The following is a 26,067-nucleotide window of genomic DNA, read 5'->3' as shown; positions in this document are numbered from 1 at the left end:
GATTCATGCCCTCTGCTTCACTGATGGGAGTGGCTAAATGAACGGATGTACAAAGCAAAGAAATCACTGTGAAAAAAATGTGTTGTCATTTTAGGAACCTGTTCCCTTGGATGGTGCTACAGTCCATGTGTCCCAGGAACAGAATGAATGTTTGGTAGAACATCAAAAGGAAATTCTTGAAGATGTGGTAAGTGGTAATTATGGTTAAAAACGAAATGTATTGTAGCAGAACAGTAAGCTGTCCTTTTTCACTAAGGCTGTTCGTTTTGTAAATACCATTTAACCCTTCAGTTGCTCTATTGCAATATATGAGTCATAAGAGGGTGTTTCCAGAACAGTCCTCTTTAGGGAGTACATGTATGCCAGTAATGTAATGGCTCCCCCAACACCCCATGACCATTTATACATGTATTTATTTTGTTTTCCAGCATTGTGTCTTTAATATAGTTGCGTCTTAATATAGTTGCATGCTTCATTACTTCCCGCTGTCAGACTGGGTATCTCCATTAAGTTTAAATAGCAGTAAACAGTGTTATAATGGCCATGGGCCCTAAAAACCATTGTTTGTTTACTAGCACTTCCAACTCATTTAAAACAACCTGATCTTCGGCCAATTAGGTGGAAGTTCTAAGCTCTCCTACTCCCCTGGAGGCCACCATAGCTCAGATTTCTACTGTACTGCACTCTGACGGAGTCCTAGAGAAGAGCTCTGCTCTGATCTTTCACTGATCTTATCCTGGTACTTTCTGGTCTGTCCTGGAGCTTACTCCGCTTCATCTTCAGCTTTCGGTGTACTCAAAGTTGTTTTTGGGGTAAGTTTCTGCGACGAGGTAGATTTTTCAGCTGTCCGTAACTGTCGTCATGACTGACAGAAACAAAATCTCTTTTCAGCTCCGTTCTCTTCCTGAGGTCAGAAGAAAATACATGAGCAGTGTATTTACTGTTTTTATTCAACACACAGGGCTTCATGCTCTGACATTTATAGAATCTTTCCTTCAACCATTTTGAAGGCTAGAGAGAGGAGGTTGGCCTTTTATGTATTAGAAAGGAAAAAGTGCCCTCCTAATAGCGATGCCCCCTCATCTGGGTATGATTCAGTGAAATGTGCTCTATCATGCACCTTTACAATGTCAACGCAGAAGCTGAAATGTGGATTTTCTAGAGTTGGATTTGCATCCTAAATCACCAACAACCATCTCCTCACAGAAAAAAAGACTGGATTGCTCCAAACAGGATGAACACCATCCTGCACAAAAATCCACATGGAAATCCAGCTACTTCAATGTCTTGACTGTACTCCAATCTCTGCCGGGGACTACATTGTCACCATCGTCTACGGTGACCAATTCAAGTGATGGCAAACTTTCTCAACTAAGCTCTGGATTCTGAGCTGGAAGGAGATCTCTGCGACTAGGACATCTCTGAGACTGCTTACAGTCTTAGGCAGTTGGATGTCCCTTACATCCCATAGTTTAAATAAGACACTGGTTGATGAAGACGCTTATGAGAAGTTTGACTACCAGCCATAGATTTTCGCAGCTGATCACCTTCAAACCTATGTATCTCGTTTTGGTAATACAGGCTCCGGAGTTTTGCAGATGCCTGGGTAATTTTTAGGGTTGAGTCTTCTATAGCATGCACTAGCCTATGCATTAGCCCATGCGTATCATTTGTGAGACACTGTTGTTAATAAAAAAGGGCTTTTGGCCCGCTCTGATGCTTACAATTTACTGGCTTGCATGGGCCATTTCTTTACAGCCTTATAACTGGTCACTCCTGGCCTAACATAATTTCCGTTCCTTTTTATGAAGCAGTAATTACAACGGTCTGTGGTGATTTTAGGCATGGGAATTGTCACCTATGGGAAACAACGGAAAACAATCGTATAGTGAGAAACTTTGATGATACGGGGAACTAAAGTGAAACTGCACTATGTGCGTCCAAATTGAAAGGCATGAAAGTATTGATTCATGCCTTTGTTTCACTGCAAACAAACAACAACTTCAGTAGTGTGGGAATAGAAAGAGAACGCACTCACCTTGCCTGAACGGATACACTCAGTGTTGTTGAAGTAGTGTCGAAGTGGTGTCGAGCACCTACCATGCACTCCCAGGTAATGGGATACATCCAAAGCTCTCATGTGAGTCTAAAATACAGCTGGCTTTCGGCTGTATGACACTTAATTGTGGGCAGTAATGTTGAACTGCAGTAATATTGCATCCACTACATCTCCTAACACTACATCATCATGATCAGTATAAACGTACTATTCTTAAGTCCACGTCTACTTACCTATTCTTATCATGCAGTTTAAGGGTTTGGCAAATATAGTGGATATAATATTATTGTTACACAACTTAACCCGGCTCTATGACAGTATCTACAAAGTGATTAACGCCTGCAAATATAAAAGAAGCTGACAAATATGGACTCTTGGCATGCACACAGAACTGATAATAAGACCCAATGATTCCCTCCAGCACACCTGACAAGTGTGACCTGCGTGATTTAACCCACTCAGTTTGAGTACCATGAGGCTTTTTTACAAGCCCCGTGGTGTAGGGTAGAAATGCGCTGTATTTACAAGAGACTACACATTTGTGTCCTCTCTCCCAGCGCTGGCGCACAATGGGCTACCTATCACTGACGCAGACACCGTTGCACTATAGGATGCCTGCGTCACAGACAGGATTGTCTCTGTGTAGGAAGGGACACCTTTCTGCACAAAAGAATCTATGGACACTTTTCCCCCTTTCTATGTGTGCTGAAGCACACATACAAAGAGTAAAAAACAAGGACAAAAAAAATTATTTCTCCTCGTTGTGCCTCCCCTGGGAAGGCGTAAGATTTTGACGCATTCCCACATTTACAGATTCCTGTAAATCTAGGAATGTGTCAAATGCCGTAGGTGTTACTTAGGATCACTTACTGTAACACCCATGGAACACCCCCTGACGCAGTGTGAGGCAAACAGCAACTCGCCTCCATATCTACAAGGCCATGGAAAGCCACACAGGGTGGCTTTGCATGGCCTTGTAGATATGGCTAAGCACAGTGCGCCACCGGAAAGTCACAAAAAGTGAAGTTGCAATGGCGCGCAGGGTTTGCAAATTAGCCCCCATATTCCTTCCTTCAATTAACTTTAAAGGCCCTGGTGATTGGCGATATTAAATGCAGCTGCCGAGTGGCGCCAGTGATGCTGCTGCCATCTTTTCATTTGTCAATTATGGCTCCTCTCTATTAATTTTTAATCCCTTAAGCGCTGCCGTGGGCCAACGGTCGTCGCGTGCACTACCTTGGTAGTGCTGCGCACGTCCGTTGGCCGACGCGGCCCCACCCATTATTCAAACGTTCAGCACTGGGCGCTGAACGTTCGACGCTCTAAACGGGTTAATACAGTTTCAGCGCCTTCACTGTGAGGTAAAGCTGAACAGCCAGTGTGTCAAAAATCTCATTCCAATTGGTTCTAAGCTGAAGCGTTGTAAGAGGTCAATATATGGCTCCCTTGTGGAGTTAGAAATGATAACTTTGGCTGCTTAGTTAATCCGAACATAGGCACGCATTCCTAAATGATTCAGAGGGGCAAGAATTCTGTACAACTTCACCTTCTGTACTCAGAAGGGTAGTTCTGATTCTAGCCCTATTTAAAGATTACAGCACCTGTTCTTGATTGGTCAATCTTCTCCCTATTTCATTATTCACAGAGATCCTACCACTTATATTGTCCTTTTGGGATACTAAATACTTTTCATTTTAACACAGATCTCTATCTACCATGACCCGTGGGTTACTTTATGACCTGATGGTTGTTTAAGGTCATTCATAATTTAAAATTGTTCATTTTGAGAGTTTCCTACATTGATAAGTAATGGCATAACAGAAATGTATGGTATACACTGTGCCTTAGCTATTTTGCTCCAAAATCTTTATGCTGCTCCTTTTCACTGCTGGCTCGGGCTTATCCATGGCCGCCGAAATACGAGGCTCTTTTGATTGTATCGACTGAAGTGTACAATAACTTTATTCGTCCTGGGGTTTCGTTGGTAGTTACTTATTACTGCTGCTAGTTCCCCAAGAACTACTTCTGTTTCAGAAGACAGCTGTCGGATGCCATTTGTCAATACCTATATTAACCCCGTGCATGTGGACACTTGAACACAATTACAAATTTGTCTGACTGACCATTTTGATCTTTTAATCGCGTAGAATCCCGTCAGAAACCTTTGAGAGAGCTACCACAGCTATTCGATTTCGGTCGGAATATTGTGCCAACACTGTTTAGGGTCACTTACACGCTCTGGCCAGAATCAGATCCTACACTGTCTGCATCGTTGGGCTGACTATCGCCTTGATATTCAAAGTGGGACGTGGTTTACACAGGAATTTCCTGCCCTGATGAAGTTCCTATAAAAAAGAACGAAACGCGTTGGCTGTTGCACTGTTGTTTTAACCTAAAGAAGAATAAAGAAATTTGAAAAGGCCATATTGGCTAACATGGCTTCATCCCTGGTGCTGCCTCCATTCTCCTTCAAGCTGTGCCTTTGTGTGTTTTGGACAATTTCGCTGTGCCTTTCCCACTACAGCAAAGATTCTGGAGTTTTTTTGCTGAAATTTATGGACTCATCAACTTAGCTGTGCATGTTTGGATTCATGGCTACTGGGGTTCCCATTATATAGCTTGAGAAAGTTTAGATTGGGTCTTAGGAACATCAGTGATCTCGTAAGTGAGCGTAATTCGCTGACAATCAATGCTAGATGGAGTGGAGCTGTCTTTTGTTTTCATTACAGGTTTTTGATAAAGAAAGGTGCACCAAGTTTAGTTCCCTTCCTCATGAATTGTCTTCTTCAACTGTGTGATCTACCTTTGACGCTTGGAGGTATTGCAAGAAAGAACAGACATTTACTGGCTGCCCACATGTTAAAATCACCAACTATTGGATTCTTAACTGCAGTACCCAAAGGTATACAGGAGTCTATCTACTGATACTGCAGCATGTGCGGTAGCACCACAGTCCAGGATGTGAAGGGCCCGCTGGTGGCATATTTGCTAAATGGACATATGGGGTCAATTTTCCTTCTTTGGATTAGAGCCCACAATATCTTAGCCATGCCATTGATCGTTTATTAAGTAACATAACAAATATTCATAAAGCGGGTCGTTTACAGCCATCGGTCTGTACAGTACCAAAATGTAACAGGCTGCGTTTGTGAGTCCTACACACTTAGAAGGGAAATGGCCTTTACAAAGCAGGCTGAGCCACGCGTGCCATTTCCCCTCAAGCGGAACCACACTTGCCTTAACCACGTATATGCCTTAACCATGCATATGCAGTTGCAAGTATTCCAATCTCTTCATTTCTGCCCAACATGCCAATGAGAATATAGTCAGGTACCTAGTGAGAGTACAGGAGCACTTGGATGTCCAGTGTTCCAGCACAGAGAGACTCTGCTTACCTCTCCATTTAACTCACCTCTCTTCTTTGCCAGTTATAGTAGGGTGGGGTAGCTCCCATCCCAGGGTGGATCTATTTAGCTTCGTGTTGTGTCTCTCATTCCTCCATCACTCACACGTACTGTCACTTCTGGCACTAAACACGTTAAGTATTCGGAAAGCAGGTTTATATTTAAATATTCTTTGTATATTCCTTTAGCAGCATTGTGTTCTTGTAGCACAGGTATGTTCATATAGATCTGGTATGCTCAGATAATATTAGTATATTTATTTAACATCAGTATGCTCAAATAGTCCCAGTATCTTCACACACACTCATATGTTCCTGTAGCACTGGTATGTTAAATGGCAACTGAGTATTACCATGGCAATGACAAGTTCCGAAAGCATTGATGTCTGCAGATTTCTTTGGTAGGTATATGCCGATTACAATGTATCTTGAGGTCGCAGCTGTACATTCTGCGACTACACGTTTGTTCACATTTTGCGGTGGTATGTTTATGTGCCAAGTCATGTCCATAAGCCCCATAGTATGTTCCTGGAGCAGCCGCATATAGCACTGGTACATAACGACAACTTATATGTCAGAAATTCTTGATATGTTTACATACAGCAGTACTATGCTCCAGTAGAACAGTGGTATGCTCAAGACGGCAGTTCTATGTCAGATAACACATGTATTCCTAGCACATGTTGGTCCTATGGCAACAATATGGGCATAGCATTGACATGCTCATTTAGCAAGGACATGTTTCATGTCATCGGTACATTAACATATTACCGTTATGTGGTAAATTCCGATGGCACTGCGATGTTTATATGGCACTAGTATGACTATCTAACTCTGGTATGTTCAGGCAGACAAGTGGTATAATGAGATCACTGGAATGTTCAACACAGCATTGATATGCTACTTTAGCAAGGGCATGTTTACATGCCATCGGTATATTAACATAGCACCGTTATTTGGTAAACACAGGTATGTTCAGGCAGACAAGTGGCATGGTGAGATCACAATAGAATGTTCACATAAAGCACTGGAAACACAGCACTGATATGTTTTATGGTATGGGTAGGCAGAGGTAGCAAAGAGACCCTCCAGGTGGAGCAGTGACACAGACAGGGGCAGTGCAGACTGGTGTGAGCGTTAGGGTTGCTCCCTGGCTGGTTGTTCACTGGCATGACCAGTATTTTAATGTCCCAGCCGGTACAAAAATTAGGAAAATCACCGTAAGCAGGTATTTTTGCCCTTATCAGAACATACTTAAAGTAGTAGATCGAAGAAAAAAACCTTTTCAAATGTGTACCAGAGCTGCCTTATTCATGACCGACTGATGAGTAAATAAAAGCAGAAAGGCCATGTTAAAAATATTAAAAAGGCCATTTTTATATTCAAGTTTTAGTCCTGGCCTTTAGAGAATCTTAAAACGTGAACATTTTTCTCTGGGAAAGGGGACAACCATAATGTGCAGGCGGAGTTGTATATATTCCAAATCCACACTGGCAGGTGCCTATAGAGCTCTCATTCATTTTCATGGAGCTGGTATTCTCTTCATTGTGTGGCGGGTGTGTTTTTCTCCAGTGCTGCTTTACTGTGTTGGAACCTTGGATATTCAGATGCGCACACTGCATGTTATCAGGTTTCATCTTTGCATTGCAGTGCGGCAATGGACTCCATCTTTGCATCAGCTGTATAATGTTGCTGCTACTTACCTTCTATTCGCAATAGGTTAAAATTCCCAGCTGAAATAGGAAGGCCCAGTTTGTGAGTACAGACCCTCTGTCTGTTTGGTTTAATGATATGCTGATGTCCTGTAGAGAGACATGTATTGAATTAGAAGGGCTGCCAGTGGCCGGGTGGGGATGCTAAGTGCCGCCATTACCACAGAAGGTTCCGGAAGAGGTCAAGGATGAGGCTCCGAGGACAGAATGGGGAGGCTGCAAGTCCTTTTTTGAGAGAGCTGAGCCATATTCCTCCTCGGAGGCCCAGGCTCTGAAACTCTAATGCAATTTCACACTCTGCTCTAATAACGTTAGTCTGTCTTCCCTGGCTGATGAATGGCGGATGCCGGGAATGGAAAAGGGACAGCAGGAAGTGAAGTCTTTGAGTGTGGCAGACGCATCTCACTGCAGAGCATGCCTGCTTGGAGGCTTTTCAGAGAAAATAAATAAGTCCCTATTCACCCCCTTTCCCAGTGATTGGCCCCCACAGGGACCAGGCACTGATTGATTTAACGTACTCAGTGCCGGTCCACTGCTCCCAATGTGATCGAGGTACAATTTTTTTCTTTTTAACTTCAAGTGCCCTGCAAACAGAAGGCGTGACTGGCAAAAACATGCCCAGCAGGACAAATATTTTTTATAGTTAACTTTCTATGATTTTGCCAGTCCTCATTTTATCAGTTTGCACTCATGTTTTGTTTTATTTGTGCTCGTAGGCGCTGTTCTCAAAAGAGGACGATTGTCTTGTTCTATCGATTGCAAAGCGATTTTGTTTCTTTTTTATGTGTAATTTTCGAAATTATGCAGTGCAGTACACCCCAATCCCCCCTCCTCCAAAAGGCCTCATTCCAATCCACACCAATCCACCCCACCGCACACCAATCCAATCAGCCAATCCATCCCACTCAATCCAATCCACTCCAGGCCAAGCTAGCCTATTCCACTCATCCCAATGCACTCAGTCCACCACACCCCAATCCTTCTAACCCACCACAATCTTCCTACTCCACTCCAATCTGCCCCACTCCAGTCCAAAACAATCCAGCTACACCCTAATCCAGCAATACAAAACAATATGCTGGCAATCCGTCCCACTCCAGTCCAAAACAATTTGTTCCACTCCAATCCAAAACAATCTGCCTACTCCAATCCAAAACAATCTGCCCCTCTCCAATCTGCCCCTCCCCAATCCAGTCCACCTCACCCCATCCCAATTCACCCCCTCCAATCCAGGTCAATCCCATCCACCCCACACCAATTCAAAACAGCCCAATACAATATACCCCACTCCAATCCACCTCACAGTTTCCAATCTGCTCCAGTCCAATCTGCCCCACTCCATTCCAAAACAATCTGCCTCACTGCAATCCCAAACAATCTGCCACTGCAATTTAAAACAATAAGCCTCACTCCCATCCGCCCGCTCCAATCCAATGCACCCCACTCCAATCCAGAGCGCCCCACTCCAATCCAATGCGCCCCACTCCAATCCAATGCACCGCACTCCATTCCAGTGCGCCCAATTCCAATCCAATGCGCCCCACTGCAATCAAAAGCACCCGACTCCATTGCGCCTCACTCCAACCACTCCAATTCAATGCGCCCAACTCCAATCCAATGCGCCCCTCTTCAATCCAGTCCACCTCTCTCCATCCCAATTCACCCCCTACAATCCAGTCCAATCCTATCCACCCGACACCAGTCCTAAACCTCCCAATACAATCTACCCCGCTCCAGTCCAATCCACCTCACAGTTTCCAATCTGCTCCAGTCCAATCTGCCCCACTCCATTCCAAAACAATCTGCCTCACTGCAATCCCAAACAATCTGCCACTGCAATTTAAAACGATAAGCCTCACTCCCATCCGCCCGCTCCAATCCAATGCACCCCACTCCAATCCAGAGCGCCCCACTCCAATCCAATGTGCCCCACTCCAATCCAGTTTGCCCACCACGCCCCAATCCACCTCCCCTCAATTCAATCCACCCCACCCACTCCAATCCACCCACACCCGTCAATCCATTCCTATCCAATATATCTCACTCCAATCCACCACACCCAAACCTACCCAACCCCACTCCAATCCACCAAAATTAACCCCATCTCAATCCACCCCTCTTCAGTCTGATCCACCCTATTCCATTCCAACCGACCCCACTCCGATCCACCCAACTCCATTCCAGCTCAAATCCAACCCACCCCAATCAAATTCTCCCTTTCCATCCCAACCCACCCACTCCAATCCGATCCAAGCCAATTCACCCACTCACATCCATTCCACCCAATTCCAATCCATTGCAACTCCGTCTATCCACCCCACTCCAAACCTGCTCACTCAAATCTAATCCACAACTTTCTACACCGACCCGCACCACGCCAATTCAATCCGCCTGCTCCAATCCAAATCCGCCCCACTCCAATCCAAATCCGCCCCACTCCAAGCCAATCTGCCCCACTTCAATCCAATCCAATCCGCTCCACTCCAATCCAATCCGCCCCACTCCAATCCAATCTACCCCACTCCGGTCCAAACCACTCCTTTCCAGTCCACTCCTTTCCAGTCCACTCCTTTCCAGTCCGCTCCTCTCCAGTCCACTCCTTTCCAGTCCACTCCTTTCCAGTCCACTCCTCGCCACCTCAATTGTCCTCAATCCAATGCACCCCACCCCAATCCATTCCACCCCAATCCAATCCACCCCACTCAAAAAGTCCACCCCAGTCAATCAAGGCCACCCCACTCCTGTCCACCCCACTCTAAATTACTCTACCTCACTCCACTCCAATCTACCTCACCCCACTCCAATCCACTATACCTCACCCCACTCCAATTCAATCTACCCCACCCCAATCCAATCCAACCCACATCACCCCATCCCAATCCAACCTACCACACCCCATCCAATATATAACTCCCCACTCCAATCCAATTCAACAAACCCACATCCATTCCACCCCGTTTCAATCCACCCCCTCAAGTCCAGTCAGTCAACCTCACTCCAATCCACCCCACTCCGGTCCACCCGACTCCAATCTACCCTGCTAAACCCATCCCAATCCACCCAAATTCACCCACCGTACTGTAACAATTCCATTTCACCCCACTCCAATCTACCAAACGCCACTTCACCCCACTCTTCCCCAATCTAATCCACCGAAGTTTATTCCACCCCACTTCACTGCAATCCACCCCACTCCACTCCAATCCACCCAACTCCAGTCCATTCCATCCCACTCCAGTCCAATCCACCCCACTGCAATCCACCCCACTCCAGTCTTGTCTAATCTAGCCCACTCCAAAACACCCCACCCCATCCCAGTCCACCCAATCCTAGTCCTATCACGTCAGTGCACCCACCTCAATCCAATCATATCCACGCCACTCCAATCCACCACACCCCATTTCAATCCATCCCACTCCAATCCACCCAATCCCACTAAATCCACCACACTTTATTGCAATCCAATCTACCCCACTCTACTCCATTTCAATCCACTCCACCCTATTGCACCCCATGCCACTCCACTCTACGCCACTGCACTCTGACACTCTCTGACACTGAACTCTACTCCTCTCTACAACACTCTGCTTTCCCCTACTCCACTCTGCGACACTGTACCCAAGTAAATCCACTTTGCCACATATACTCCATCACATCCACTCTAAGGCTCTGTACTACCCCACTCCAGTCTACGACACTGTACTCCTCCACTCCACTCTCCGACACTATTCCTAAGGCCACTATCTTCTGAGGCTGGAGCGAGGAGCCGGAAGCTGATATTTGCTCATTTTGCACACTCGATCGTTTTAAAAACCTTTTGCACATTAGATTGTTTTAAATACCTTTTAATCCTGATTGTTGTATTGTAAAGTTGTGAATTTGTTCCACTGAGTCAGGGACGTACAGACGCTGTGGGACCACTCAAGTTTGATCGGGGCTGCCATTTTGGGGGCATTCTTGGTCAGCGGGCTAGTTCTTTTCCCCTGATACTACATAAGGATGCTCTGACGCGACTGCGCAGCTGACGCGCCAAAGGCAAGCCCGTCTGTGCCTGTCCGAGCTTGGCCCGCGCTCAGCGCCAGCACCCCTGCCCATTTGAAACCAGGTGAAACTACTACTTTAAAGTACTCCAGAACACATCTACTTGACCTGAATCCGGCTGGTAAGGCCACTGGCTGCATGTGTCTTACCTTTAACACAAGGCCTTCATCTTAGTCACCTGCTCCAACTGCAACAGTACCTTGCCCAGACTTTTGTACCAGACCATGAAGGCCATGAATTACAAAAAGGCAGCATGAGAAAATCGTGTTAAAGTGCATATTGCTTAATGCCAGATCTCTGGTGAAGCACAGTACAGAGTGTGCGACACTTATAGAGGGAGGGGACATTAAACTGGCATTTGTCACAGAAGCATGCACAGACGAAGCCTCAGGCCCAGATGTAGTCATAGCCACCCCAACTGGGTTCTTATGGCACACTCTAAACAGGCCAACTAGGAGAGGGGGTGCTTAGCAGTAATTTAGCACAATTCACTTAAGGCTGTCTTTCACACAGCCACAAACCCAACCTGCAATGCACTCTTCTTTAGCTTCAGCTTATCTCATCATCACACTTTTAAGGGCATTTTTACTATATAGACCCCGGGACCCAGGAGCACCTTTATAACTTCAAGTGGAAATTTGCTTGATGAGGGGCTCTGCACCGACTCCTTTACTATCATGGGAGATTTTAACTACTATCAGGAAGCACTTACGAAATCAGATACAGTGGCCCTCATAGATATGATGAATAGTGCTGACCTAAGACAACACGCCCTACCCACGTTGCAGGGCATACTCTCGATGGGATATTTTCCAACCACCCACAACTCTCCTACACTGGTTCATTGCCTCTCATCTGGACAGACCAGTTGTCCAATTTGAGTTGGTTTTACCAGATCAACGCATTGTTGGGGATGGGGGGCCCTAAGAGTCGGATTTAAATTAGGGCCTGGAACAAAATTGAGGGCACAGATTTAGAAGATGTGCTTATTGCACCCGCATGCCACATGCCTCTAGGAGTGGAGGAGGCCACTACCCAGTTCACTAACTGGGTGCAGACAGCTTGTAAAAAACTAGCCTCAGTAAGAATTCTGTTTCATACAAGATCACTACCAACGGCCCCCTGGTACATGGAAGAGCATAGGAAACAAAAACGTATCTGCAAATGCTTTGAGCGGATTTGGAGGGAAGAATACAAGGAAGCAGAGAAAAAATATACAAACAGAACCTTGCTTTTTGCAACTCGAATTAACCTAGCAAAAAACTGCTAAAGAGCCTTTTAAATCTGTATTTAGCTTGGCTTCTCCCTGTCCAGCTAAAATTCAGACGAGCCAGGAACTATGCGAGGACATCGCCATGGTTTTTCTAAATAAGGTGGAGGTCATCTTCTCGGCTTCTCAACCTTCCAAGTTCAGTAGGGACTGGAGCCTTAACGGAGAGAAGTAAGCCAATCTTTGGCCTCCCCCCCTACCTTTGACAAATTTGTGCTACTATCTATAACTGACACTAAAAGGCTCCTTACCTCAGAAAGATCAGGCTCCCTCTATGATCCCTGTCCAGCCTCTGTGATCAAACTTACCCTGGGACCTGATACCCTTTCACTTACCTCTCTGTTTAATGCAATGTTTGAAGCAGGGCCCTTCCCTAAACCCTGGCAGGTCGCTTTGATACTGAAGAAGCACAGTTTAGACCCCAAGGATCCAAATGACTTTTGACCAATCTCACGCCTCCCGCTACCAGCAAAATTGGTTGAGTAAACAATGAATTAGCAACTCAGTGCCTTTTGTACACGAAATTCAAGCTTTGGACCCAACTCAATATTGTTTCAGAGAAGGGCACAGTACAGAGGCTCTTAAAAAAATCCACAGAAGAGATTAGGGAAGCCCTGGATCGGGGAGGCAAGGCCGCTTTAATTATGCTGGATCTGCCTGCGTCCTTTGATACTGTCCATCATGATTTGTTGATGGATCATTTGTTGGCATGCGAGGTACAGGGTAAAGCGTGGAAGCTATTGAAATCATTCCTAACCAACAGATCACAAATACTGTTGTTGGGTGCATTCCACCACAAACCTTTTTCCATGCCTTGTGGAGTACCACAGGGGTCATCTCTTAGCCCCCCCACTTTTTATTAATGTGTATTTATCATCTTTGGCCTCCTTAATCAGCTGCTTTGGCTTTTGCCTTACCTCCTAATTGTTGTGCCTCTGCTGCCAGTACAGGTATCAGGAAAAGGTAAATGGTTTCATGATTAGAAGCATTCAGGAAGCGGATCTCACAGAATTACTGAAGCCCAACTCGGGCAAGACTGAGGTCATCCTATTTGGATACAATGTCAACTTCTGGACCCCAAATTGGTGGCCAGAAGCACTGGGCACTCTTCCTACACACACCAGGAAAGTAGAAAACTTAGAATTCATAGTTGATGATAAGCTCAACTTTGGTGACCAGGTTAATGCACCTCTTATGTTCTCAGAATGATAAAGAAAATACTGCCCTTTTTGACGGCCGACAGTCCGTGGACAGTTGTTACAGCACTTCAAGGAACAGGTCCAGACTACCTGAAGCGGCAGTTTCAGTGGTATTTGCCCAAAAGAACTCTCCCCTCTCTAGGAGCTAAATTGGTGACAGTACCACCCACTAAAAAAGCTATATGGGGAGGGAGAAGCTTTGTTTGTGCTGCAAAGGCTTGTCATGACCTTCCTTTCCATCCGAGAAACGCCACTGACCTCCTGGCATTCCGGAAAGGTTTTAAAACCTGGCTCCTTAATATGTAAATATGTTTGTAACATTCAGTGCTTGGAGGATAGTAGCTAGCGCCAGGACACCTTTGGATAATCGCTGTGCTTTAGAAATGCATATAACATAACTAACTTTTAGCAATGCTGAACAGCAGCCACACTGCTGTACAACAGCACAAAAATACACTGCCAAAGCCAATAGCTCTTGTATAGGTGATACCTATTGGCTTGCAACTGATTATCAGCACATATCAAAGATTGCTCCCTCAGCAGCCTGCCAGACTAGCTATGTCCACCCTGGCTCCACCTCCGCCACTGCTACCAGCTCCGCCACCAGCAACTCCTATGCCTCCACCTCCTTCACTTCCGGCAGGCCAGCCTCTAAAGACAGTCAACAACGCTGGTCCTGCTGACTCCTAATGATATGGGCAATGAGGATTCTTAAGAATCTGTATTTTTTGATTTGGAGGGCTAGGGCGTACAACCAGACTGGGGGAATAAGGAGTTGGATTATAAAATCATTCCAAAGCAGGTGGCAAGTAATTCAGCTAGGTTCAATTCTGGACAACGTGGCCCATAGCACTATGGCGAGAGCGACTAATAAATTTAATCTTACGATGACCCCTACAACAATGCTTCCTGACTGACTTTAAGGAGCCGCCATATAAAGCTATTAGGCCCCTACCTATAGTGAATTTTGTGTGGGTATAAGGCATAAAGATGATGAAAATATATCAGCTGTGGTGCATTTTTTAGAGAAGAAGTTTAAGGCCCCAGACATCCCCAGCCTGCCATAGCGGCCATCCCAAACAAGACTGTTATCATGCCTGCAGCCCAGCGCAGATCAACTAATCCGATCACGCCTTTGTCTGCACTCCCCAATTGGAATTGCAGACACACAGATAATTGTGGCTGTAGAATTGGTTCCATGGCGTCTATCAAGTCTACAAACTCTTCAGCAGCGTTAGGCCATTACAATTGCCAGATGTGGTATAACATCTCATCAGTATTTGACTTTATACTGGAGGAAAATAGGGCTTTCTAAAAGCTATCATCGGAGAGGGTGCAACAACTTCAATGGCCGTCATTGATGTCACAGAGGATGTTTCTAACCTAAGCTTTCGCAGTTGTCACAAACAGCTGTATAAAAAACAAGGGATGGCTGGGATCTACATCTTTCCATCTGGAAGTTCAAGCAAAAATATTAGATATGCCATTTGATGGAGTCACCCTGTTTGGAAAATACGTTAATGACGCCTTGCAGAACATTAAAACAGATCTGACCAAATCTCTTGGAGCCCTCCAGTTTGTGACCTAGCTTAACAACTTTTCATGGCTTATGAAGATCCCAGACCTATAGAGGAGATTTGAATCAATATGCAGGTCATGGCTATACCCGTATTACCCTCTAAGACAACCTGACTAAAACTAGGAATTTGTTGTGTGCATCTTCCTTGGATTTACATGCTGTGGATTATTCCAGCATCTAGTCGGTGTGTCCAGAATTCTTAAGTTCGCCCTCCTCTTTTTTTGGTGGCTTTGTTTTTCCCCTTTGTGATGTCACACACCCTCCCTGGAGGCCTGGTTGATTGGTTATCATTTTTAGCTTTTTTTTCTGCCATTGAAAACAGAGCGAAAAGAAATCTACGTTTTTCATCAAGGTTTTTTGGGAAAAGCAACAGAGAAGCCATTATAAGAGATACCTACGATGCAACACTATTTTTCACCAATAAAGCAACCAGTGGAAAATTGCAAGTCGCTATTGCAACGCAATTTGCGAGTCTAGGTTGTACTTCTGGCCCATAGTCCTTAAATTTTTGGGGGGATGTGTACAGGACATCCACTTCTAGTAGAACGCACATAATGTTCCTCTCTCATCACCTAATCATGAGCACGGAGTACTTCCCATTCCACCATTTATTCTATTCATAGATCTACCACATTCATTCTCTTCTCCATTACCAATGCACATATCATTCTACCATTGATTGTGTGCTTTGCTACCCAGTCCATCAACACCAGACAACTTTGTACCTGCACACTTCTGACAAAGGGCAAGCTTGCTAAAATACCTAACTCTGCCATCACTCAATTTCGGTGAGTTGTTAAACACGTTTAAAGGACCTATAAATCTACTAAAGCCCCTTTCCCTCCTCATTTACTTTGACATAATCACCAACATTCATTATCACCTCCTTCACACCATGGTTTTGATCATAATCTTTTTTGTAATTTAACTTAGACTTTTTAAACTTCTTTTTTTACCTCATCCACCAACGCTCTGTGCTCTTTCTTGCCTCGTCCACGCCTGGTTGTCTTTGCTGAAAGGATCTCTCCCTTTTAAAATGTTGAAAGGTGAATACCCGGTAACTGTGGGTGGTGTACGATATGCCCATACAAATATTTTAACCTCCACTTATCAATTCTTACAACTTTTAATGGGCAATTGTATGTTCTCTATCAGAACTCTATTAAAATGCTCCACTGCACATTTGGCAGAAGGATGATATACATAGATCTGTTTCCATGAAGTGGTATTCCTCATTAAGAAATCTTGTAACACCCTTGAAACAAACTGTGGTACATTATCACTCAATAACGATTTGGGTATCTTGTCCCATTGAAATGCTTCATTGAGAAACTTCAAAACTACCTCAGATTTAGCCTTTTCCACAACACATACTTCAGGCCATTTGAGAATATGTAATACACCACAATGAAATTCTCGTTAGCAAAATGCTTATCCATAGTTGGACGTTTTTTACAAGTGTCCAGCACATGCATTTAAGCTACCTTCTCTGGTCCCTTGAAATGGACATCACTGGGGTATATCTGCTCATGCAGATGTGCCCTCACATAAAATATAATGCACCCAGCCTTAGGCCTCACAACCTGCTGTAGGGCTGACTTGCATTTATTAGATGCAGTGACTTTGGCATGACACACAGGAGTGTGTAATGCCTGGTTTTCAATCCTGGTTTGCACCATGTACGCAGCCTGCAACGGCAGTCTGTGTGTGTGGAATTTGTATGTGGGTCCCTTGGGGTGGCATAAGATATGCTGTAGCCCTTAGGGACTCTCCTTAGGACCCAGACAGTAGGTACCTGGAGTACCATTTGCTAGGGATTTACGTGGGTGCTAAAGTCCTTTGCCAGTTGTAGCACAATTTGACTTTACCTTATTTTAGGGAAGGAGCACTGGCACGAACGTCTGGTTAGCAGGCCTCAGTGCATTACCAGAGTTGAAAATCAGCATCTAGTAGCTGAAAAGGGGGCAAAAAGTGTGGGGGGAGGCAATTTCAACAAAAGCCCAGTTTCCTGCAAAAGTACTTGAACTCTTGTCAGCATTCATTATTCAACACACTTGCGTACAAACTGTTTCATCTCAATATCGACTCCGGACCACCAATATTAAGATTTCATTCTTCTCTTGCACTTGATATTTCCTAAATGCACCTCATGATGTTTTACTAGAATTTTATTTCTGAGTGCTGAAGGTGGAATGACTCGAAACCCCCTCAAAATGAATCCATCATCTCCCACTGACAGATCATCCTTGACTTCCCAAAATGGTTTAACTGCTACACTAAGAATTTTCGTTAACATTGCATAATATTACATCATTTTCATATCCGCTAATTCATTCTTCTGTTGAAATGCCCTCAGAAGTCACTTAGTCTAAAACAGCAACACACAAATTGCATCTCTGGTCATCTGTCTTATACTTCCATTATTGGTGCTCTGCTCAGGAGGTCTGCCACTGTTATTCCTGGCACCCGCCAAATACTGCACTTTGTAATTGAAATCCAAAGCCTTAGGTATAACCTAGCAAGGCGGGGTATAGTTTTTTCAAATCCGGAAGTAGTTAATATATTTGTTAGTTGCTTGTGATCAGTCCGGATCAAAAATTCTGACCCTAAACATACTGCCTGAACTTTTCAATGCTCAATACGCATGCTAGCATTTCTCTTTCAGTAGTAGAGAATTGTTGTTCAGCTGGATAAAGGGATTGTGAGGCACAAGAAATTATGGTCTCCTGACAATTTTTCTCAATCTGTGAAAGTACTACACCCAAACCTTCTCCACAAGCATCAGTGGTGACAATAGTTTTCGCAGAGGCATCAAACCTGTGTAATGGAAGGACATCTGACATTTCTTCTTCACTACTCTCAAAACAATTTTGATGTATACTATTCCGTTCAAACTTGTTAGAAAGTAGGTGTCTTAATTCAAATGTTTTTGTAGTCCAAGAAAAGATCTAAAATAACTTTGGAAGTTGGAGCTGGTTCATTCTTGATGGCTCCGACCAGCTCCTTGTTGGGTAAAATCCCCTTTTCAGATCTTTCATGACTCCAGTACGTAATTCAAATTCATATGTTCTAATTTTTGCAATAAAACCATTATCACACAAGACTGACGACACCCTCCTTACTCTTAGATCATGTTCCAAGGGGTCTTTGTCCACAAAGAGGATGTAATCTTAAAAGAAAATAACACCATTAAGATCCTTAAACAATTGATACATTACAAGCTGAAACACTGCATCGGCAGATGCCATGCGCCTGATTCGAAAACAGCCACAAGGTTTAATAAAAGCAGTTAGATATCTACCATTTGGCTGTAGTACCACTTGGTGATATGCTGAAGCTAGATCAAAAGACGTAAACCATTTAACACCCTTGGTTAAAGTCAACATTTCACAGATTTTTGAAAGAGGAACTTCATCAATAATGATGTTCTAATTTAAATCACGTAAGTCAACGCAAAGTCTAAGTTTGCCATTGGCTCGTCTTGCCACTACTAAAGGAGCTAACCACTCGCTAGCCTCAACACTTTCAATGAAGCCTTCTTTAAAAAATCATCCTAAACATATTTTGTAATGCAAAAAGTATATTTCTATCTTTATGGGTAACAGGTGTATAATTTTCTTTTAGTATTATTTTACGTTTGAATCCTTGCCGCTCCCGTACCTTACCTGAAAAAACTTTAGAAAATTCATCAGACATCTGTTGTGAGAAGTATTTTTCTTCATTTAAGAGCAACATTTGTTCTGGGCTATTAGGGTTAAGGCAATGCCTGAATCCTTCTGATCTAACCACCCCAAAACAATGCACTTTTTAGCCACATAAAGCTTCCCCTCTAATTTACGCCCTCTGAATTCAAACTTGACAACCTTATACCAAACCATAGGTATTGGTTCTCCTGTAAAACATTCCAGATGAACATCTGTGGGACTTAATTCTTCACCTAAGGGATCAATAAATGTATCAATCCACACTGATGTATTACTAATTATTTAGGGGAAACCTGAATCAGTCAAAACTCCGCCTAAAGTGATGCAGCATACAGGTTTAGATATTTTCTGTCCTCCCAATCCTAAGACTTCCGAATCTAAACTCGAGACACAGTTTGTCTCACACTCACATTCATACTCTGAGGAGAACCCTGAACAAGTAGTAATACATTTAACAGTGGCAGTGGGTTTCCGCTTACGGCAAACTTTAGTGAAATGTCCCATGACTCCTCAAAATGAGCATTTTTGCTTCCATGCTGGGCAGCGTTAATCATTTGCTAAGTGTTTAGCGAAATGTGCCATGACTCCACAATATGAGCATTTTTGCTTCCATGCTGGGAAGCCTTTATCATTTGCTAAGTGTTCTATACTGCCACACCTATAACACGCTTTTTGTGTTTTATGTGTAACTTCCACGGATTAGTTTCTCTTAGATACAGTGAGAACATGATCAGTGTACTTCTTTGAACTAGTTTTTTTAGACACTGAAATTTTGCATATATTGTCTTTGCTCTTCTTGTTTAATAGTGCATCTTTAGCTCATTATTTCAAAAGCTCTGTCTTCCTTGCAAAGGCTTCTTTCAAGGTTGTTTCTTCATTTGCCCACAGTCTTTCCTGAACATTTGTGTTCGAGGCATGTGGGCTGCTGAATTCATATCTGTGCATAGATGGCCGCCTAGTGTTGGGTCCGGATGATTGCACATTGTTGTCCTGGAAGAGTCTTCGAAGTATCACGAGATAGGTGGCTCCTCCCCTGGACTACAGTGCGCATGGGCATCCTCTCCATCCCCAGATTGTTTTTTTCCGCCATTGGGTTTGGATGTACTTTCCTTTACTCGAAGTTCGGAATCTAAACTACACTCTCTAGGGGCCAAAAGGCCTTCGGTATCGTCGGTATTGTCTCGAATCAGTGCCGACAGCTTCTTTACAAACTTTATTCACTTTGGGACGTCGAATCAGGCCGCGGGCCTTCTCGGCGCCACGCGACCAGTCGTCGATGGAACGGAGCCCATTTAAAAGATGTCCTCTTTGTATCTCTAAATATCCACATATCGATAAACACCCAGTTTGTAACAAGTGTTTATCTCCTGAACATAACGAATCCGACTGCCTAGCCTGTGCCCAATTTCGATCCAAGAAGACACTTCGGACTCGACGGGCCACTAGACTCATCATGCAGAAACAAGAGCCAGATAACATCTTCAGCGACGAAGATGATCTTGTCGAGGCCGAAGAATACGAACAACTGTCGGATCAAGAATCGGAGCATGACTCCGACTACTACATCGAAGACGAGGAAGACATTGTTGAGATAGGGGACGATGAACAAGGGATGGGAGCCGTAGAGGATGACTCCAGTGATGAACCCGGCCCAACAGTGAGTACGGGGGCCTATACCTTTACCTCAACGGTTCCACAGGCTGAGGTCGTGGCATCGCCACAAGGCCTTAGCCAAGATCTCGAAAGACATTCTATAGCCCCGCAATACAGCCAGGCTAAGAATATTCCCAAAGAGCCATCGGATCTACGGACTCCGAAACTGGTGATATCAAAACCAAAAATAGTGGAACCGAAACTGATCGACTACACGGTCTTCGGGCCACACTACGTCGATCCATCGGAGTGGACACCGAAGAAACTTGTTGACAATACAGTCTTTGGCCCAAATTATATCGCCCCATCGGCGTCTAATACAAAGGTTGTCGAGCCGAAAACCAGCGGCCAATATCGACACCAAGACAAAAGGACGTCGAACCGAAAACATCGGCGTCGACGGCCGACAACACAAAAGAGACTCGATCCAAAAAAGGTTGTCGACCCGAAATTTAAAGGTGACAAAACATCGGCTCCAGTAAAGAAAACAATCGAGCACAAGAAAATCGAGCCTAAAAAGGCCATCGATCCAACACCAAAGGGCGTCGATCCGAAGCCATCGGGTCCGAAATCGACACAAGGACACAAGGCCATAATCGAACCAAAGAAAACGGTTGAGACAGGTAAAAATTCGGTTCCGAAGACACAACTACTACAGAAACAAACTGTAGCGCCACAAAAAAACATCGGACCGATTAAGTTTGGACTCCCAACTTCCTCAAAAAATAAGCCGGCCGGCCCCAAAAGCGGCATCGAACCGAAACAAAAGACAGTGGCTAAAACAACAAAAACTGTCGAACAGGAAGTCCTACATCTAGACCCTGAATCAGTTGAACAGTCTAAACTTTACATTGATCCAAACTCTGGGAAAGTTACTCTCTACAAGAGGAAAATCAGACCAGAGACTGTGAAGGAGACTTACACTATACCACTCAAAAAGAAAAGGGACAGTTCTACCTCACCTATTATGTTGAGACTATTCAGCCCCATATGCGTAACCAATACTCATATACACCCACACACTCAGATGAAGAGGTGGATGAGGAATATAATCAGGAATACAGTTACCCATTAGACACTGACCAAGACAGTCATACTCAACCATGGGCTGACCCAGTACATCCTGGTGACTCTCAGCCCATTCCTGATACACCTGCATACCCTGCTAGGCCTTCTCCTACAGAGGACACAGCTGCTTTTAATTCATTATTTGAAAGGGCAGCCCTCCATCATAATGTGGACATGCATGCTGACCCTGCGGAGGAGGATTTCCTCTTTGACACTTTCGCAACATCAGAAAGAACGGTTAAAACACTACCTATGTTGAAAGGGGTACTTAAACATGCGGGAGACATATTTAAAGATACTACTAAGGCAAGAGTCATTAACGCCAGAATTGAGAGAAAATACAGACCAGCGCCACTAGACCCTACATACATTAAGGGACAACTGCCTTTGGATTCTTTAGTGGTGGCAAATGCACGTAAACGTGCAAACTCACAAACTACTGGGGAAGCTCCACCTCCCGACAAAGAATCGAAAATCTTTGAGGCTTCGGGGAAAAGGGTAGCCACACAGGCGGCTAACATATGGAGAATATCTAATACGCAAGCCCTGTTAGCCAGGTATGACAGGGCACACTATGATACCATAGAAACACTTCTCCAGCATTTACCTGATGCTTACAAAGAACAAGCTGAACAATTAGTACAGGAGGGAAAACTAATCTCTAACGCCTCCATCAAATGTGCCCTAGATGTGGCAGATACAGCTGCCAGGCCTATTAACACTAGTGTTATGATCAGGAGACATGCGTGGCTACGCATCTCTGGTTTTAAAAACGAAGTCCAGTCCACTTTGTTAAACCAGCCAGTTAACCCACACTATTTATTTGGTCCAGAAGCGGATGCAATACTGGACAAAATGAAGAAAGGCACTGAGACGACGAAATCGATGGGACCCCTACAGTCACAGCAACATAGGGGCTCCTTTCGTCGCTCAAGTTACAGGGGTGCTGCAAGAGGCAACACATCACAGCAGACCACAAGCTACAAGGGCAACACGCAAACCACCTACAATAAGAACAGTAGAGGTGGATACCGTGGAAATAACAACAAGGGCAGAGGACGAGGGAACAACACCACCAGGTCCTTTACCAATACTAAGCAGTGACTCCTTAGCGCTACCCCCAGACCATATAACACCGGTCGGGGGACGATTACAACAGTTCCTACCAGTCTGGGAAAACATCACTACAGACAAGTGGGTAAGGCAAATTATCCAAACTGGCTATTGCCTAGAGCTAACCTCCACACCACCCAACATACCTCCAAAAAACCGTCCTATGTCTGCAGAACACCTCAACTTATTGCAGCAAGAAGTCATCAGCATGCTGCAAAAAGGGGCAATAGAACTGGTACCATTAGAACATCAAGGTACAGGTTTATATTCACTATACTTCCTCATCCCCAAAAAGGACGGGTCTCGCAGACCAATATTGGATCTCAAACCCCTAAATCATTACATCTTATCAGAACATTTTCATATGCTCACTCTACAACAAGTGTTACCACTGTTGCAGCAGGGAGACTTCCTCGCAACCCTAGATCTCAAAGACGCATATTTTCATATCCCGATACATCCAGCTCACAGGAAGTATCTCAGGTTCACGCTATTAGATCAACATTACCAGTTCAAGGTCCTTCCATTTGGTGTAACAACAGCTCCAAGGGTGTTCACAAAATGCGACAGTGGCTGCATATTTAAGAAGACAACATATTCACGTCTACCCGTACCTAGACGACTGGCTAATACAAGCACAGTCAGCCCAGCAGTGTGCCAGCCCCATGTCAAAAACAATTCACCAACTGCACAGCCTAGGTTTCATGTTAAACTACCAGAAATCTCACCTTCAGCCATCCCATGTACAGCAGTACCTGGGAGCAACCATAAACACTCTGACAGCAAAAGCATACCTAAACGCTGCAAGGATACACAGTATGCAGCTGATAGCAGTATGCAGCTGCTAATCAAAAAATTCAGGCCCCAACACTCGCTCTCTGCTCGAGTGTTTATGCAACTCATAGGCATGATGGCCTCCTGCATCTTCATAGTCCCTCATGCCAGACTACACATGCGTCCATTACAGGAGTGATTAGCACGGCAGTGGAACCAGGCTCAAGGACAATTAAAAGACCTAGTGTTGGTAACCAGTCGTGCATACAACTCTCTGCATTGGTGGAATCCACACAACCTTTGCAAGGGACGACTGTTCCAGGAGCCTGTACCACAAATAGTGTTGACAACGGACGCATCCCTGACAAGATGGGGAGCCCATGTCCTTCAATAAACAGTGCAAGGCCTATGGACAGCACAACAGAAGAAAATGCACATCAACTTGCTAGAAATTATGGCAATTTTTCTTTCAATGAAAGCGTTCAAAGTACATTTATTCAACAAAGCTGTGTTGATCCGGACGGACAACATGACAGCAATGTACTACATACAGAAACAGGGAGGGACACACTCTCCACAGCTATCGCATCTAGCACAAAGCATGTGGAAGTGGGCCATTCAAAGAAACATTTTTCTCATGGTGGAACACCTCCCAGGCAAGGACAACCAAATAGCGGATCTGCTCAGCAGACACAGCCAACAGCTGCAGGAGTGGGAGATTCACCCCTCAGTGCTCCAACCTTACTTCCAACAGTGGGGACAACCAGAGATAGACCTGTTCACCACAAAGGAAAATGCAAAATGCCAGTACTTTGCCGCCAGGTTCCCACATCCGCAGTCGCAGGGGAATGCGATATGGATGAACTGGTCAGGCAGATTTGCGTACGCTTTTCCCCCAGCCCCGTTAATACCGCTAGTTACACGCAAACTACGCCAGCATTCACTGACCCTGATCCTGGTTGCTCCAACATGGACGAGGCAACCATGGTACACAACGTTCCTAGAACTTTCCGTGGTGCCTCATCAAAGGCTGCGGCTAACACCCACTCTACTCACTCAGAGCCATGGAGACATACAGCACCCAGATCCGCAACAACTGAACCTTGCAATCTGGCGCCTGAAGTCTTAGAGTTTGGTTACCTAAACTTACCTCCTGACTGTATGAACATTATCAAAGAGGCAAGAAAACCTACAACCAGAGCTTGTTATGCTGCGAAGTGGAAGCGTTTTGTCATTTACTGCAATAACAATGACATAAACCCACTAGATGCTTAAACGCAAAATATAATTTGCTATCTTTTGCACCTACACCATTGCAATTTATCCTATTCACCTATAAGAATACACTTGGCTGCCATCGCAGCTTATCTTCAGAACAGACAGCATCTTTCGCTATTCAGAGTACCTGCAATTAAGGCATTCATGGAGGGACTCAAAAGAGTAATTCCCCCAAAATACCCACCTTCACCTGTCTGGAACCTAAACGTTGTTTTAACTAGACTAATGGGACCACCATTTGAGCCATTGCATTCATGTGAATTACAATTTTTAACATGGAAAGTGGCTTTTCTAGTAGCATTTACTTCACTTAGAAGAGTTAGCGAGCTACAAGCGATAACTATTCAAGAGCCATTCATCCAAATACATGCAAGTAGGGTAGTTCTGAGAACAAATTCTAAATTCATGCCCAAGGTGGTATCCCAATTTCATATCAATCAAACAATAGAACTGCCAGTGTTCTTTCCAAATCCACAGTCAGTACCTGAAAGGGCTCTACACACACTAGATGTCAAAAGAGCACTTCTATACTACATTGATAGAACTAAGGATTTTCGAAAGACTAAACAATTTGTTTGTTGCCTTCTCACCACAACACAAAGGCAACCCCATTTCAAAATCTGGGTTAGCCAGATGGATAGTTAAGTGCATCCAAATATGTTACATTAAAGCAAAGCGCACCTTAACAGTTCCCCCAAGAGCGCATTCTACACGCAAACTAGGAGCATCCATGGCTTTCCTAGGAAACATTCCTCTAGAGGACATATGTAGAACAGCCACATGGACCACAATACATACTTTCACAAAACACTATTGTGTAGATGTACATTCAAAACAGCAAGCAGCTGTAGGACAGGCTGTTCTAAAAACTCTTTTTCAGACTGCTGCAGCTGGCACATGTAGCCACCGCTAAGGGAGAGACTGCTATACATTCTATGCACAGATATAAATTCAGCAGCCCACATGCCTCGAACTGAATATGCTACTTACCAGTATGCATCTGTTATTGGCATGTAGGGTTGCTGACATTCATATCGCCCACCCTCCTCCCCGGTGCCTGTCGCAGCTGTAGCATTCATTAGTACTTTCTTACTTTCTTGCATGGCCATCTCTTACTGTACCATACTCCATCAATGCCACAATGGTGAAAAACAATCTGGGGAAGGAGAGGATGCCCATGCGCACTGTAGTCCAGGGGAGGAGCCACCTGTCTC

General features: G+C 44.5%; 1 protein-coding gene across 6 annotated transcripts in view; it reads left to right on the top strand.

The window, feature by feature from the left end:
• LOC147750884 (uncharacterized) overlaps positions 1-26,067 on the top strand; it is a 1,319,653-nt gene that overhangs the window by 509,390 nt on the left and 784,196 nt on the right. For all 6 annotated transcript variants that reach the window (XM_086918405.1, XM_086918419.1, XM_086918411.1 and 3 more), the window contains one exon: positions 95-187. In XM_086918405.1, the coding sequence (XP_086774531.1) occupies positions 95-187 (93 nt within the window). The remainder of the gene's footprint in view (positions 1-94; positions 188-26,067) is intronic.

Source organism: Lissotriton vulgaris, chromosome 1_1, assembly GCF_964263255.1.
Source record: "Lissotriton vulgaris chromosome 1_1, aLisVul1.2, whole genome shotgun sequence".
NCBI lineage: Eukaryota > Metazoa > Chordata > Amphibia > Caudata > Salamandridae > Lissotriton > Lissotriton vulgaris.
The sequence above is the reverse complement of the archived record's forward strand: the minus strand, read 5'-3'. Positions and strand labels throughout refer to the sequence as shown.